We start from the raw sequence: 15,899 nt of genomic DNA, 5'->3' as shown, positions 1-15,899 counted from the left end.
AACGAGGATCTCCACAATATGGTTAGTAAAGATGTAGGTGTAGTGCTGTACAACCACTACATATGGAGTACAAGCACAACTTGGCCTACAACTCCTCATCACATCACCGAAGCTGCATTTTTGTTTTTCGAAAAGGAAGGTTAATTCCCTGGCCTGCACATGGAGGTTGCACGGATGAACACTTGGCGTGTATGGGCCCGACAAAGAAAGTAAAGCCGCCTGCAAAAGTAAAGTAAAAATAAACCCATTTCTTAGGGGCGCTTTTGTGCTTAAATACTAGCTGAATATTAAAGTTATCATGTAGCTTCATACTGGAACACTGTTCATTGCCCAAAACTAGCACTAGCAAGCTGTAGATTGTCAAATGCCTTCTGAATTCTGGTTACATAGCAAGTTCTCATAAACGTTTACAGGTCTTGGCAAATAAAATTCGTAACAGATACCCTTTTTTGTCCTTAAATACAGATTAAAAAATAATTTAACTTATGAAAAAATAGAAATAGGAAAAATAAATTTTAGGGGGCAATCTGCAAAAAAAAATTGGCCACGTCCGCAAACTAATGGTTGCTGTGGCGGAGTGATCAAAACACTCGCGCAGGGCAACTTCATGACCCAGTATTCATGATTTGCAAGTTCATGACCAAAACGCACATCCGGGCAACTTCATATACCAAATTGGGGTTTTTCTCTCAAAAATATAACAATCAAGGATGGGCATATAACAATGTTATGATACAAAAAAATGTAGAAGATTCAAAAGTGGAAAAAGCCAAAAGAGTAGTAGTAGAAGAAGTGGGAGACATACGTATCCTTTTATTGATTTTGCATCCCATCCTCGGATGTTCTTGCCACTACTACTTCCTCTTCTCGAGTTACCGCCTACTTCTCTTTATTTTAATCCTCTCCGCCCTCCTCACCGTCATCCTGCCAAGCGAAATTAAACACCAGGAACTATATTCAGCTGCCTCTAGCATATAAAGAAAACTGAGATGGAATCAACTGGAGGAGATTATTTATCTCAGACAGAGGCAATTGAACTACATAATACCTGCAGATTTGGCTCGATCTTTATATCCATCTTGTAGGGCTTGCTTGTGAAAGACAGGTAGTGCATTCTATAGTTTTCATCAGCTGCATAAGCCTCGACATGCTGGATATGGCTGAACTTGTCCCAATCAGGGCCAGATTCTCCCACAGCCATGGAAGCGAGTATCTCTGCTCTACAGTTCAGCAGCAAATAGCTTGGCTTGACAGTCTGCAGGTAAAGTGGGAGTTCTTTCTCTCTGTAGCACAGCTCAAGTTTGCGCAGTGCAGTCATCTCCTGCAGCGACTCGAGCTTTTCGCAGAATCTGATCTCAAGCTTTTGCAACTTGGGAAAATTGGAGATCCTAGTCAGCTCTGGCAAGTCATACAGGTCAAGCTCAACTACAGAAGCAAAGTTCTCAATAGATTCGAGGTACTGGACTCTGTGTAAGGTCAATGTTTTCAAATAACTTGCATGGAAAGGAAGGCCAGGAGGAATACACCTCAATTTGCACTCTTCGATATCAAGTTTTTCCAATAGGGGCATAGCTTGCATTTCCTCTTCCCATTCCCACTCCTCACATTCCAAAAGTCCAAATAAGATCATCTCATGCAGTCTTGGAAACATAGGTGCTGGCTGGGATGAAGTATGGTTACGTTGCCCGTAGGACTGCACGAATTCAGGGCCAACACGCTTTATCGCTGGAGCCCAACTGACCTTTAGAAACTCCAAGCATGGGAGCTGACACAGACCATTAGGGAGTTGGGTGCAGCAAACCAGGTTCTGTATCATTAGTATCTTCAAGCTCTTGAGGGGCGCCGGTGCTGTCGACATTATCCATCTTGGGAGCTGACGCCCAAAATATCCATCTATGCGAATATCTTCTATACAAGACGGAGGACAGAGCTCATCAAACACGTCTTCCAGTATTCCTTGATCCTTCTCAGAGGCTCCAGGTTTGACCAGTCCATCACCCTCGAGTCTACTGCTACAGTCTAAGCTCATCACAGAAAGATTCGCCTTCTCACCAAGCCTAACCTTTGTCGCGAATGAGGCGTTAGATACATTCTCCAGGCCCACTAATCCAATGGCCCTAAGCTGGGAAAGAGGCCCAAGCTCTTCCAAACTGCACCAATCACCATCCATGTGGGCAAAAAACCCATATAGTGTCCTCAAATTTGTTAGACCATGAAAATCCCTAGGCATACTTTTTATACATGTGCGGTCAATGTCAAGATATCTCAGTTCTCGTAACTTTACAATACTATCAGGAAGTTTCACAATATTCTCACAACCATCAAGACTAATGTGTTGCAAGAATTTCATCTCGTGAAGGTTCTCTGGCAGGCTTTCTATATCATTGCATTTTCCTACTGTCAAATACCTCAAGTGTTTGAGCTGACACAGGGATTCAACCAATAAGCCAAAATTTGATGATTCTACATGTAGAGTCCGTAGACTAGAAAAGGTAACCAAGGAATCACCAGGCTGAATCTTCAAGTTCCCAATCAATATTATGGATCTTAGTGATTTCTGCTCTTGTAAATTTCTCCATTCAAATTCATCTGATTCTACTGCCTGGGTTTTTATAGATAACCTAAGAAACCTTTGCAAACTATGTTTACTAACAGCTTCTCCGTTGTGAGCTACTAGTGCTTCATCTTTAGTCATAAAATGAGCAAATGAACAAATAACATCATGCATATGGCAAATATATTGGCCGACACATGATGTATCCAACTCTATGAGGTTCCTCGATATTAGCTCTTTATAGTACTCGCTTCCTAATTCCTCCAATATATCAGAGTCCCCATGAATAAACCCTTCAGCAATCCACATGCTAACAAGTTGCATATTATCTAATTGTTTGTTTTTAGGCTTAAGCGAGAAGTGCAGAAAACATTGCTTTAAACAAGGAGACAAGTCCTCATAGCTAAGATATATTGCATAGTTTAGCTCTTCTGGCATCTGAGATTCTGACCATATAGCATCATGCAGTACCTTTTCCCAATCACGCCGTTCTTTCTCCTTCTGACATAAGAGTCCTCCCATCACTTTTATGGCAAGGGGTAACCCATCACATTTTTCTATAATCTGCAGTCCAATATCCTTTAGCATATCAATTTCAGGATCACTTTTCTCCATTCCGAGTACCTGCAGGTAGAGTCAATAGGGAACACATAAGATATTTAGTGGCTATTAGACGGTCTACTTAATCAACTGAGTTTCCATGCAAAATCATAAAATTATCTATTGAATATAAATGATTTTGTAGCTGCCCCAATCCAGATATTATGATGGGCCAATGCCACCTTCTCTATATTTTTACCACATAAAAATGATCTGACTAGCTAGTTATGTCAGCACATATCAGAGAATTGGACACTGAAACAGCCATGCAAGTAATTAATTCAGAATTCAGTTAGAGGATAGTCTAGTTATCCTGAAAGCTAACTAGAACTTTAAGGTGTACAGCCATTGGAAAATGAAAATTCATCAAGTTTACTGTGATGGTTATACAAGCAGTTAGTGTGGTGTAGACATTCGCTTCTGTCAGCCTATTTAAATGGGTATGTTCATCAAACAACAGTGGACATACATAGTGACGCATTAAACAGTATAGGAGCAATTAAGGAAGTAAGCATTGAGAGCACATCAAAGTATCGTGATGTCCCTTGTTAGCTGACGAGTAGATTATTATTCACTTGAAATAGAGTGGAGGTTACTACTAGTTACTCAGTCACCTGCTTTGTGAGCAACAACCAGCCATCTTCATGCCCTAATTTGCTGACATGGTGATACGGTTGCACTGCTCTCATGCCTCGTGCAACTGCATCATATCTGGTGGTGATGAGGACTCGGCTACCAGCGGCACCGTGGCTAAAAGGAGCGCTTAGCAGGTTGTTCCATACACTGATATCCCACATGTCATCCAACACAAGAAAGAACTTCTTGTCCCTGATGACACTCACGAGTTCCGGCCCAAGTACAGCTTTATCTTGAGAGATTCCTGCAGATTCAGGCATTTTTCCATCCGCAGCAGCGATGATGGCCGTCCTCAGTAGTTCAACCCCATTGAACTCCTGTGTGATACTCAACCATATCTTCTTGGTGAACTTACCTTGGATGACCTCGTCGTTGAAGATCTTCTTGCTGAGGATGGTCTTGCCGATCCCACCAACACCAACAATGGCAACCACCCTGCGGCTATCGCTCTTGTCAGTGACCTCCTTCGTGAGCAGCTGGACAAGCGCTCTTGTGTCGTCTTCAATCTTCTCTCCAACCACGGCCGACCGCTCCAGCAACGGATCGGTCTTGCGATCAACAAGCAGAGGGCGGGCCGTCTTCCGGTCTTGGTAGAGTTCCAGCTTGATAAAGCTGAAACTACGAGCCCTCTTGGAGAGTCCATCCAGCTTCCGAGCGGGACTTGTGGGAAGAGTTACTCGGGCAAAGCTTCCGAAGATGTCTAAGACGGCCAGCCATCTAAGACATCTTCGAGAAGCTTCGCCGGAGAGGCTCTTTCCTTCGAAAAGCTCCCGGAAGCCCTCCTTACCCTGAGCTACTGGTTGTTGGGTGTATACTAGCAGCTTCCGAGCATGACTTGCGGGAAGAGTTACTCGGGCAAAGCTTCCGAAGATGTCTAAGACGGCCAGCCATCTAAGACATCTTCGAGAAGCTTCGCCGGAGAGGCTCTTTCCTTCTTGGTCGTTGCCTCTCAGGCTGCTCTCTCTACTCTCCCCGGAGGGGGCTATATATAGCAATGTGCCTCCAGATAATCCCCCCCCTGATGAGGCCACCCCAGATAAGGCAAACACCAGATAAGCCTCCCCCAGATTTAGCCCCCCATCTTTAGCACCGGTTCCAGCCAGGAACCGAAGGGGTATATAAACTAATCCACCATCTTTAGCACCGGTTCAAGCCAGGAACCGGGATAAAAGGGGTATATAATCTAATCCACCATCTTTAGCACCGGTTCAAGCCGGGAACCGGGATAAAAGAGGTATATAAACCAATCCACCATCTTTAGCACCGGTTCAAGCCAGGAACCGGGATAAAAGGGTATATAAACTAAAGACAACGACTTTATTGAAATTTAACAAGATACATTAACTAAACTTAAACTAAAACAACAACAACGACTTTATTGAAATTTAACATTAACTAAATTTAAACTAAAATAATAACAACTTCTACTAGTTCTTCCGCGCATTCGTTGCTGCCCTCCTGGTTGCCGCCTCCTGCCGCAGCTCCTCCTCACGACGACGCTTATACATCTCCTCACTATCCAGATCCGCCACACGCGGCCGCTTATGCAGCTCCTGGAGACTCTGCCTCTCAAATGCTTCTATGGTAGCCGCTAGCGCCGCCTCCTCCCACTCCTCTATCTCTGCAAGCTGCGGGTCCACCTCATCCTCTACTGCCCTCTTTGCTGCCGCCTCCTGCCGCTGCAGCTCCTCCCACTCCTCTATCTCCGCGAGCTGCGGGTCCACCTCCGCCAGCGGCGGGTGCGGCTTTGGGGGCATTGTGCAATGGGCTAGGGTTTGGTGATGATCGAAGTGGGAGAGACGGGGACGTACTATTTATAGAGGGAAAATATCCCGCGCGGCGCCGTGGAGGGAAAATATCTCGCGCGCCGTTTGCGTCCTGGCGGGAAAATATACCGCGCGCCGCTTGCGTCGTGGCGGGAAAATCACCCTCGCGTCGTGGCGGGAAAATATCCCGCGCGGCGTCGTTTGACAGGAACCTAGCACGCGCGCGTCGTGGCGGGAACCTATCCCGCGCGAAACACGCAAAAAAATGGCGGGAAAATACAAAAGGCAGCGAAAAAGAGTCTTTTGCACCGGTTCGAGCCAACAACCGGTGCAAAAGACCTCCACTATAACTGCAAAGCACTTCTCCTTTCTTCCCCATTCGCGCGAGGAAGAATTGGACGCCGGCAGGCTGCCCAATTTTCGCACGCCCGCCGGCGCCATCCTCCTCCTCCCGCGCCGCTCCGCCTCCCGCGTCGCCCGCCCGCGCCGCGCGGCTCCTCCTCCGCCCGCGCCCCCGGCCGCCTCCTCCACCGCGCCGTGCCGCCTCCTCCGCGCCGCCGCCGACCGCCACCGCCCGCGCCGCGCGCCGCCACCGCTCGCGCCGCCGCCCCTGCGCGCCGCCCCCCCGCGCGCCGCCCCTTCTCCGGCCGGCGCAGGTGAGCCGCCCGACCCGGCCTTTGTTTTTTTTTATATTTTTGTTTTAATTAGTTAGGAAATTAGTTAGATAAATTAGTTAGATAAATTAGTTAGATAATATTTGTTAGAAATTAGTTAGATAAATTAGTTAGATAAATTAGTTAGATAATATTTGTTAGAAATTTATATGTTAGAATATTTGTTAGAAATTTATATGTTAGAATATTTGTTAGAAAATTTAGAGTTAGAAAATATTAGTTAATTTAGAGTTAGAAAAATTTGTTAGATAATATTTGTTAGAAAATATTTGTTAGAATATTTGTTAGAAATATTTGTTACAAAATATTAGTGAAATTTATATGTTAGATATATATTTGTTAGAAAATATTAGTGAAATTTATATGTTAGAACTATTTGTTAGAAATTTCTATGTTAGAAATATTTGTTAGAAAATATTAGTGAAATTTATATGTTAGAAATATATGTTAGATAAAAATGTATGTGTTAGACAAAAGTAGTAGTATTTGTTACTAAGATATATATATTCATAAGTAATTTATTCAAATTCAATATTAGTTTGCATACGATGCCGCGCCCGCCGCGTCACGGAGCTAGGACAATTTTAGAGGAGTTGCGGCAGTTGGGGGAAGTTCGGGACTGGGCTCCGCCGGGGTGGCACTGGGAGGTGTTATCTTCCAGGGCGCGCACCTTGGTGCGGAATCCGGGTCCCGTCGTCGACCCGGATATTCTATGGTGGAGGTCTTATGGGCCACGTTCGTTTCAGAGGGAGCCGACCCCGCCGGAGGTGGTAGCTCAGCGCATTGCAGCGGAGGATGAGCATGTTCGCCGTTACATGTATGCGTTAGACACCATGTATAGGACCGGATGGTCAGTTATGCGGGGATCTCATGTTAGCTATGCTCCCGTTACTGTTCCGTGGCTTTGGGTGTTCACCCGGCGCGGCTCGGGACCCGGTCGGCGCCGTTGAGAGCTTGTAGTGTGATGTATTAGGGACCGATCGAGCTATATGTGTAACTCAGATCTTTGATTATGTATTCAGCATTATCCTTAATTTGCACTTATATATATATGTGTAACTCTAATATTTGATCATTTATTTATATCATTATCTTGGTTAATTACTGCTTCGTTGTGTTTATAGCATTAGAATAACTTGTAAGTCTTTGCAGAAACTATGGAACGAGACCTAGAAAAAGAATACCTCGTCGAGGAGATTATCCGTGATGATGAGGATATCACCTCTCTTTACCTAAACCAATCCGGCGAGGGAGACGAGCGAACCCGTGGAGACGCCTCCGGTGAGGAAGATGAGCAAGACAACCGTGGAGACGGCTCCGGTGAGGGAGAAGGTGACGACTGCGAGGGAGAAGCTCACGACGCCGAGGTGTATATATATTAATTAACCAAGCGTCCAGATTTGTGCATATACATGTATTAACGTTGTTTCTTCTTTTAGACCTCCCGATCAACAAACTCTACTGGCAGAACTAAACGAGGCGCGGCCAGAAGGATGGAAGACCATGAAAGGTGCACCATCACGGAAATCGCGATAGATGGCGAACCAATTTCTCCCAAGGCTCACGCAAAAAAGTTTGTAAGTCAATGCAGAGTTATTGTTAGGGACACCGTCCCGATCACCACTCAAGAATGGAAGAAACCTGGAAAGGGGGACGAAGGAGTTACTTATGTCGACACGAGATTAAAAAGTCTAATGTTTAGGAAGCTGCTGGTAAATTTCACCTTTCCGGAGCCAGCCGACTACGATAGTGAGAATGACGAGGCCGGACCACGAGAATCCCGAGCTGAATAGCGTACGGCGAAGAGTTAAGAAGTGGGCTCTTAAGAAGATGGCGATACAGTTCAACGACTACAAGAAGAAATTGGATAGCTTCTTTGTCAAGAAAGGGAAGACTCCTGATTTCAATGGCCCCTATGAGAAGATAAAAGACCACTGGGAGGAATTTGTGAAGTTAAAGAAATCGGACAAGGCAAAGAAAAGGTCTGACACCAATACGAAAAATGCTTCTAATAAGATGTACTTCCATACCATGGGGCGAGGAGGCTACAAGGCTGGCGAGGCCTAAGTGGGAGAAATGGGAGAACGAGCTAATTAAAAAGGGGATCCAGCCAGAGGTACTGAAATGGAACCAGCGGTCAAGGGATTGGTTTTACGCGCATGGGGGCACGTTGGACGCACAAGGGTTATGCATATATACACAAAGACATAAGGAAAACCCACTTTCCATCGAAGCCTTTAGAAATGTTGCAAAGGAAGTTGAAGAGGGGAAGTTCCGTCCCGAAAGAGAGAAGGACCAGCTCACACGCGCCCTTGGGAATCCTGAACACTCAGGACGAACACGAACCACATCAGGTGGCAAGCCGTGGTGTATTGGGTTTCTGCAGAAACGAAGAAATATCCCGATAGAAGCCGTCGAGAGGCAAAAGGATGTGGTTCACGAACGCGTTGCTAAGCTAGAGGAGCAAGTGAGGATGATAATGTCGGGCTCGATCACGATCACCCAACCTCAACCTAATCTGCAGGTAGAAGAAGTTGCATTCGATGCTACCGGCCAGGGATCTCAGCGGAAAAGCAGCGTGGCTTCCACGGAGCTGCCTGGTGATGATGCACATGTGAATCCGCAGATGGCTCCTCCCTCCCCTGTGGATCCGCAGATGGATCTTGATCTCTACCCTGTGGACTTTATCACAGAGTCTACACCTTGTGAGCTACATTTTCAAACGATGGGCTACTTAACGCTCAAGGCGGCGGTCGGCTATGTCTTACCGCCAATACCTGATCAAAGATACCACTTCAATCCGGTTCCACCTGGCTACGCTGTTGCCGGGGTGGATCAAGTTATGGATGGGTATGGGCCGCTGAGGCTTGACCACCCTGCCGGTGAAGGGGATTTGCTAGAGCTGGGAGAAGCCAAGAACACTACAGTTCTATGGCGAAAGGAATTCATTGTGATTCCGGGTTGGAAGGCGCCAACAAGGTCTCCACCGAGGCAGCATTCTCCACCGATGCAGCCGTCTCCAGTGCGTGAGCCTTCCCCGCCGGCGCGTGAGCCTTCCCAGCCGGCGCGTGAGCCTTCCCCGCCGCCGCGTGAGCCTTCTCCGCCACCGCGTGAGCCTTCTCCGCCGCCGCAGCCCAAGTCTAAGAGCAAAATTAGGCGGACCACTACGACACAGCTGAGTCGTAACAGATCACCGAGACGCAAACAGGAGCCCCTCCCAAGAGTGCCTAAGGTTCCTCCCAAGAGACCTTATGACTATACAGTTGAGGAAAATGCCAAGATCGTAGCTGAACAGCACAAGCAACAAATGTTGAAATTGAAAAAGCCCCAGCTTGAGCCGGAGCCAGCTATATCTCCGGAAAAGCGGTTGAAACTGCTGAAGAACCTTCATCAACCTCGAGCCAAGTCTTTCATCGAACTATGACCGGTCTATTCGCAAGTCAAATGTGTCGGCAAGAGATCGGTGGGAAAAAAGTAAGGTAGACGGGAAACCAGTTCCCCGGCTTGGAAACCAGAAAAACTCGTGCCCCCCGCTCCAAGTGTATCCCGATGTCACAGCGTGCTTTGATCCGGAGATGGTAAAACTATACAAAGATGAGGCGGATGCAGCCGGTATGAGTATTCCTGAGTACTTAAGCCGCATCGATGCAGAATTCTATACAAGTACGGGTGATGCTGTCCAAATAGCATACCAGTACAAGTACGGGCAACCTCTTGTCAGAGCTGAGGAGTTGCCTAATCTATCAACGCAACTGCGAAGACTGCATAATTGGTACATGGAAAAATGTAAGGATGGTAAGAACTGGATCATGGTGGCAATCACAGATGAGCACTACGGGCGAAATGACGTGATGAACATCGAATTCTGTGAATTATTTCAGTTATTCAACCAAGACGCCCTCGACAAATCTCTCGCTGAGTGCCTACGTCCGTAAGTATTATTTATGTAATTAAGTCTCTACCGCGGCTCGTCCATTGCATGCATATAACCATACTCTCACCGTATTATGCGGAATGAAGATCCGCGAATGCCGCAAGGGGCAAATCTATGATCTTGGGTTCGTTGACCCATATACCGTGAATGGGTATACTGTCCACAACTCTCCCAAGGACACGGAGAATAACTTGGTATATGTCTTAAGGAAAAACTCATACAAAAGGGCAATACTATTTCCTTACAACTTCTCGTGAGTGTTACTGTCTTCACACATTAAATTTTTTTCGCTTACTCCATGTGTTAAGTGTAATTGATGAGTTATGCATATATATGTGTGTCCGCAGGTTTCACTATATCCTGCTAGTCATTGAACCCGACACCGGGATAGTAGAAGTCATGGACTCGAAGAGTAAACCCCTTGAGGCGTGGGGGGACATGGCTGATATCCTCCTCAAGGCTTGGAAACGGTTCACCAACAAGTCTTCGGGTTTAAAGAATAAAGAACTACGAATAAAACATGTACCGGTAAGTACTACTGGCTAGGCCGCGCATCTCTTTGATTCTAGTTTCAATACCATTATCATCATCCTTGATTATATATATATATTATTTTGATTGAATTTTGTTCTCCTAAAGTGCTTGAGGCAGGAGGACGGGAATAATTTATGCGGGTACTACGTTTGCGAGTTCATCCGCCAGAATACCCACCATAAGAGGGACATTTTGGAACAACTTGATGTAAGTAAACAACATTCATGGCTTTATTTTATCACCTTCTGTTTCATTCACATACACACACATATATATATTGACCACCGTACCTTCTTCAAATTATTAGATCCAACGGTTGCGGGACGGTCTTCTAGCAACCGAGCTTGTACGAGCAATTCAAGAAGAGCTGGCGGGATTCTTAGTTGAGCAAGTCTTAGCTCCAGACGGAGAACACTATGTGGCCGACATCCAGTATCAAAGTTGATGTAGACATATATATATGCATGAACGTGTGTCACTTTGTTCGATATATGTAATATAATGGTTTCCTATATATATATATATATATATATATATATATATATATATTTGAATTGTCTGCATTAATATTATACCGTGTTTCAAATGGGGCAGAGTCTCTGCCGCAGCAGCGTTTTAGTGCAATTCCCTGCCGCGGCAGGGAAGGGCACTAAAATGCTGCCGCGGCCCAACCCTTTTGCACCGGTTCGTATTACGAACCGGTGCAAAAGCTTCCCCGCCGAGCGCCCCACAGCCGGCCACGTGGAGACCCCTTTAGCACCGGTTCGTAAGCGAACCGGTGCAAAAGGGGGGGCCTTTTGCACCGGATGGTTTGCACCGGTTGGCCATCCGGTGCATATGGCCTTTAAAAACCGGTGCAAAAGGCCATGTTTCCACTAGTGGGATCAGAGAAATTCGATCTTGCCATCTCCAGTAAGACGATGAAATCTAATTTATGTTCCTGTATTGTCTCTCGAAAGATGTTTAGCTGTGTCAAGGAAACCCTCACTATTCCAATTTGGAACTTTTAAGCTATTCATCATGAGTAAACTTTTCACTTTATATCTTGAACTTCTACGAACAGAAGATACATTAAATACCTTTCTTACGTTGCTTTTTTAGATGAGCAATTGGAATCAGTAGATCCATTTGATCTTCTAATTCCCTCTCTTTTTCTCAATCAAATCTTCAGCAAGCATTGAAACTTTTGAGGTTAATAAGTTATTAGGGCCATCATCGTGCTCTATTTGTATTTCCACATTATTTTTCAACATTGTTATAGTTTTATCCAATTCAACATCTTTAATAGTTTGCATCGAAGCTAAAAAAAACTTGTTTATTTGAATTCCTCTAGAGATAATATCCTCATCCGATAATGATAGAAAAGAATGTCGAGATTTATCCGAGATCCTGTTCATTTTGTGCTTTTGGCGGCCTGTTGCTGAAGGAGATGGAGACAGGGTGATTTTTTTTTTTTTGACGAGCATGCAGGCAGGGTGATTTTTTTTTTTTGCGAAAAGGGTGATGATTATTTGTGACGATCGAATTAACGGAAGGATCGTCAGGCCGGCGTTTCACTCGAGTGCATCGGTCGGTCATTCGGTGCGCGTTGGCCGGTCGTTCAGGCTTGCACGCCTCACACCGCATTGCGCGCACGGATGATCACAGCAGATCGATCTTGCGATGGTGGACACGCAAAGCGCGCGTACATGAGGGTCTGCGCTGCTCCATCTCGATCTGGAGTTCTATACTCTCGCGCGCGCGCGCTCTCTCTCTCTCTGCTAGCTAGTTGTCATGTCATGTCTATTCCCTGTACAGACACTAATTAACGTTTCCGTGGAACACTAGAACGTGCACAACTGCCGTAAGCCCATACAATGATACAAATACCGATCTGGACTCAGCATGCAAATTAATTCTCCGTCAAAAGAAACGATCGAGCAACTGGGCAACAACCACCTTAATTTATCCACATATTGTTTGGGACGAGCAGAGACCCGTCCGATCACGAGCGTTCCAATCAGGGTGAGTTTTCAAGCTGGTTGTGGAGCAGTTGGAATTGTTTTGTTTGGGTCTGATTGGTGTGCAAGCACGGATCTGCGAGTAGGTAAATCCCAATGAATATACAAAAAAAATGAATTAGTGCTAGGAGGAACTAGACACTAAATGATATAGTAGAAGCGGGACATCGGTGTGAGAATTCCAGAAATTCGTTCCTGACAGGATTTGAACTCTGGTCATTGGGGTGCGCCGCTGCGACCCCAACCACGCTGGGCTATCACTACGGGAAAATATGTCTTTGCCATGCCACTATTTGCACGGCAAAGGCTTTCCCGTGCGGGGACACACGGCAAAGGTCGCACGGCAATGCCATTGACGGCAAAGGCTTCTTTGCCGTGTGATTCGCCAACGTTGCACGGCAAAAGGTAGCTTCTTTGCCGTGTGCCAAACATGTTTTATTTAAAAAAGATTCAAATTAGCTGGTCTGGGAATCGAACCTAGAACGCGGAGTATGGAAAGCATGTGACCTTGCCACCGGGCTAAGTGTACGTTTGTTGACAACTATACCACGCCACACCTTTTGAGATGAGAAGAAATGCAGTTTTCGCTTCTTTGCTGTGCGCTTACACTAGGCAAAGCCTTCTTTGCCGTGCGTTTGTTAAAAACACTAGGCAAAGGCTGCTTTGCCGTGCGCCAACGTTGCACAGCAATGCTTTACGCCTTTGCCGTGCACCGAATCTTTGCCGTGCGGCGTGCTGTGTCATTGCCGTGCATATTTCTTTGCCGTGCGGCCTCTTCTATCGTTGCCGTGAATCGTATCTTTGCCGTGCGCTCGTGTCTATCTTTCCTGTGGCCAAGATCTTTGCCGTGTGTTTTTATCTGTGCGCACGGCAAAGAAATCTTTACCGTGCGGGGACACACGGCAAAGAAAGGCTGCACGGCGACGCCTATTTTTCCCGTAGTGTATGCCCACGTCCTCATGAATATACTCTCTTTGAATTGCCGGGGTGTAGGGCAATCTGAGGCAGTTCAAGAAGTAAGCAACTTGATTTAGCTGCATAGGTCTTCCTTGGTCTTTCTCTCAGAGACGAAGATGTCAAAGGAAAAGTCACAAAATCTCATGTGGAGGATTGGATTTGAAAATGCGTTTGGAGTTAAGAGTGAGGGTTTGAGTGGGGGATTGGTGTTGTTCTGGAATAATTCCTCTACTGTGAGCCTAAAATCTTACAGTAGGTCGCACATAGATGTGATGCTCAGAGACTCGTTCCGGGGGGTTCCTGGCCGAGATTACGAACAAAATTACCAGGTGTGCCCTTCCGATTCTCATGGGGGTGACTTTAACCTTATCAGAGCAGCCGAAGATAAGAACAATGATAATCTGAACTGGACGCTTATTGACCTTTTCAACAATAGTATTGCGTCATGGGCCCTTAGGGAAATCCCGCGCACGGGAGCGCGTTTTACCTGGTCTAATCATCAGCTCAACCCAGTCCGTTCCGCCCTGGATCGTGTGTTTGTGTCCACATATCCTTCGAAGCCATTTTCCGTTGTGTTCGTTGTCCGCTGAGACCAGTCTTGGTTCTGATCATACGCCACTTGTTTTTGACACGGGGGAGGGCTTCCCTGTACGTTCCAACCGATTCTTCTTCGAGACTAGTTGGTTCGAGCGCCCAGACTTTGTCCCGCTGGTTCAGCTAACCTGGGAGAGGTTGCTGACCAAGGTGGGTGGCCGCGACATCATCGACTGGTGGTCCTTCATGGCTGCAGGATTAAGACAATACTTGAGGGGCTGGAACCAGAATCTTGGTAGGAACACCAAGGCCACGAAAAACGCTTTGCTGACCCAGATCGCCCAACTTGATGTGCTAGCAGACGCATCAGGCCTCGATGAGGACACTTGGGCCTCAAGATATCACTTGGAAGAGAAGCTTCTGCACATTTACAGAGTGGAAGAGGAACACTGGCGGCAGCGCGGCAGAGTCAGGTGGGCTCTGCAGGGCGATGCGAACACAACATATTTTCACGCTGTCGCCAATGGGAGGAGAAGGAAATGTAATATTTATGTGCTCATCACGGACAATGGAACAATCACGGACCCTAAGCTCATCCAACAACACGTTTATGAGTTCTATAGGTACCTGCTTGGTTCGTCAACCCCAAGGGTGTGTGGGTTGGCGTCATCTACCTGGGAAAGGGATGCTCGGGTCTCAGAGGAGGAGAATGTGGGCCTGGCGTACACCTTCTCTGAATCTGAACTCGAGGCCATTGTTAAGGAGATGAAGACAGAAACCGCCCCGGGCCCGGACGGTTTCCCTGTTGCTTTCTTCAAGAACTTCTGGCCTCAGGTCAAATATGGTATCCTGCACATCTTTAATGACTTTGTGCTGGGGCGCATCGACATTGCTAGGCTCAACTTTGGAATCTTGTCCCTTATTCCGAAAGTTCCTGGAGCAGATCAAATCACGCAGTATAGACTGATTGCCTTGATCAACATAGTTTTCAAAATCATCTCCAAAGCTTACGCCTCCAAGTTGGATCCTATAGCTAATAGTATCCCGCAATCAAATTGCGTTTATCAAGGGTAGAAACATCCTCGACGGCCCGCTGGCTCTTATGGAAATTATACACGACATACGGAAGAGAAAGCACAACGGGGTGCTCCTCAAGCTTGACTTCGAGAAGGCCTATGACAGGGTGAACTGGGATTTCCTGGGGGAAGTCCTACGTTGCAAAGGTTTTGACGAAGGCTACATCCATAGGATTTTACAACTTGTCTCAGGGGGACAAACCGCTATTTCTATCAACGGTGAAGTGGTGCCGTTTTTTCGAAATAAGAGAGGGGTTCGACAGGGAGACCCCCTCTCCCCACTGCTCTTCAACTTCATAGGTGAGGCTCTGTATGGAATTCTTTCTGCTGCTGCCAAGGCCGGACACATCCGTGGGCTAGTCCCACACCTTCTGCCTGGGGGTATCACTCACCTCCAGTACGCCGATGACACGCTCATCCTCATCCAGGGATCGTACAAGGATATTGCGAACCTTAAATTCCTCCTCGTATGCTTTGAAAATATGTCTGGGCTCAAGATCAATTATCACAAGAGTGAGGTGTTCGTGCTTGGACAGCGGTACAGCGAGCGAACCACCATTGCTAACAAGCTAAACAGCAAGCTCGGTTCCTTCCCTTTCACATACCTTGGGCTGCCAATATCTGACAGAAAATT

At 46.4% G+C, this 15,899-nt stretch overlaps 1 protein-coding gene across 1 annotated transcript; it reads right to left on the bottom strand.

Annotated features, from left to right (window-relative positions):
* Positions 1–894: 894 nt before the first annotated feature.
* LOC124671215 (disease resistance protein RGA2-like) lies at positions 895–14,437 on the bottom strand. The gene is made up of 4 exons (XM_047207624.1): positions 14,378–14,437; positions 3,769–4,437; positions 1,049–3,178; positions 895–924 (listed from the first exon to the last, which is right to left on the bottom strand). Exons 1-4 carry the CDS (start codon positions 14,435–14,437, stop codon positions 895–897), a joined length of 2,889 nt encoding a protein of 962 aa, XP_047063580.1.
* Between the last annotated feature and the right edge of the window lie 1,462 nt (positions 14,438–15,899).

The sequence above is a fragment of the Lolium rigidum genome, chromosome 7, assembly GCF_022539505.1.
Source record: "Lolium rigidum isolate FL_2022 chromosome 7, APGP_CSIRO_Lrig_0.1, whole genome shotgun sequence".
Classification (NCBI taxonomy): domain Eukaryota; kingdom Viridiplantae; phylum Streptophyta; class Magnoliopsida; order Poales; family Poaceae; genus Lolium; species Lolium rigidum.
This window is presented reverse-complemented; position numbering and strand designations above follow the sequence as displayed.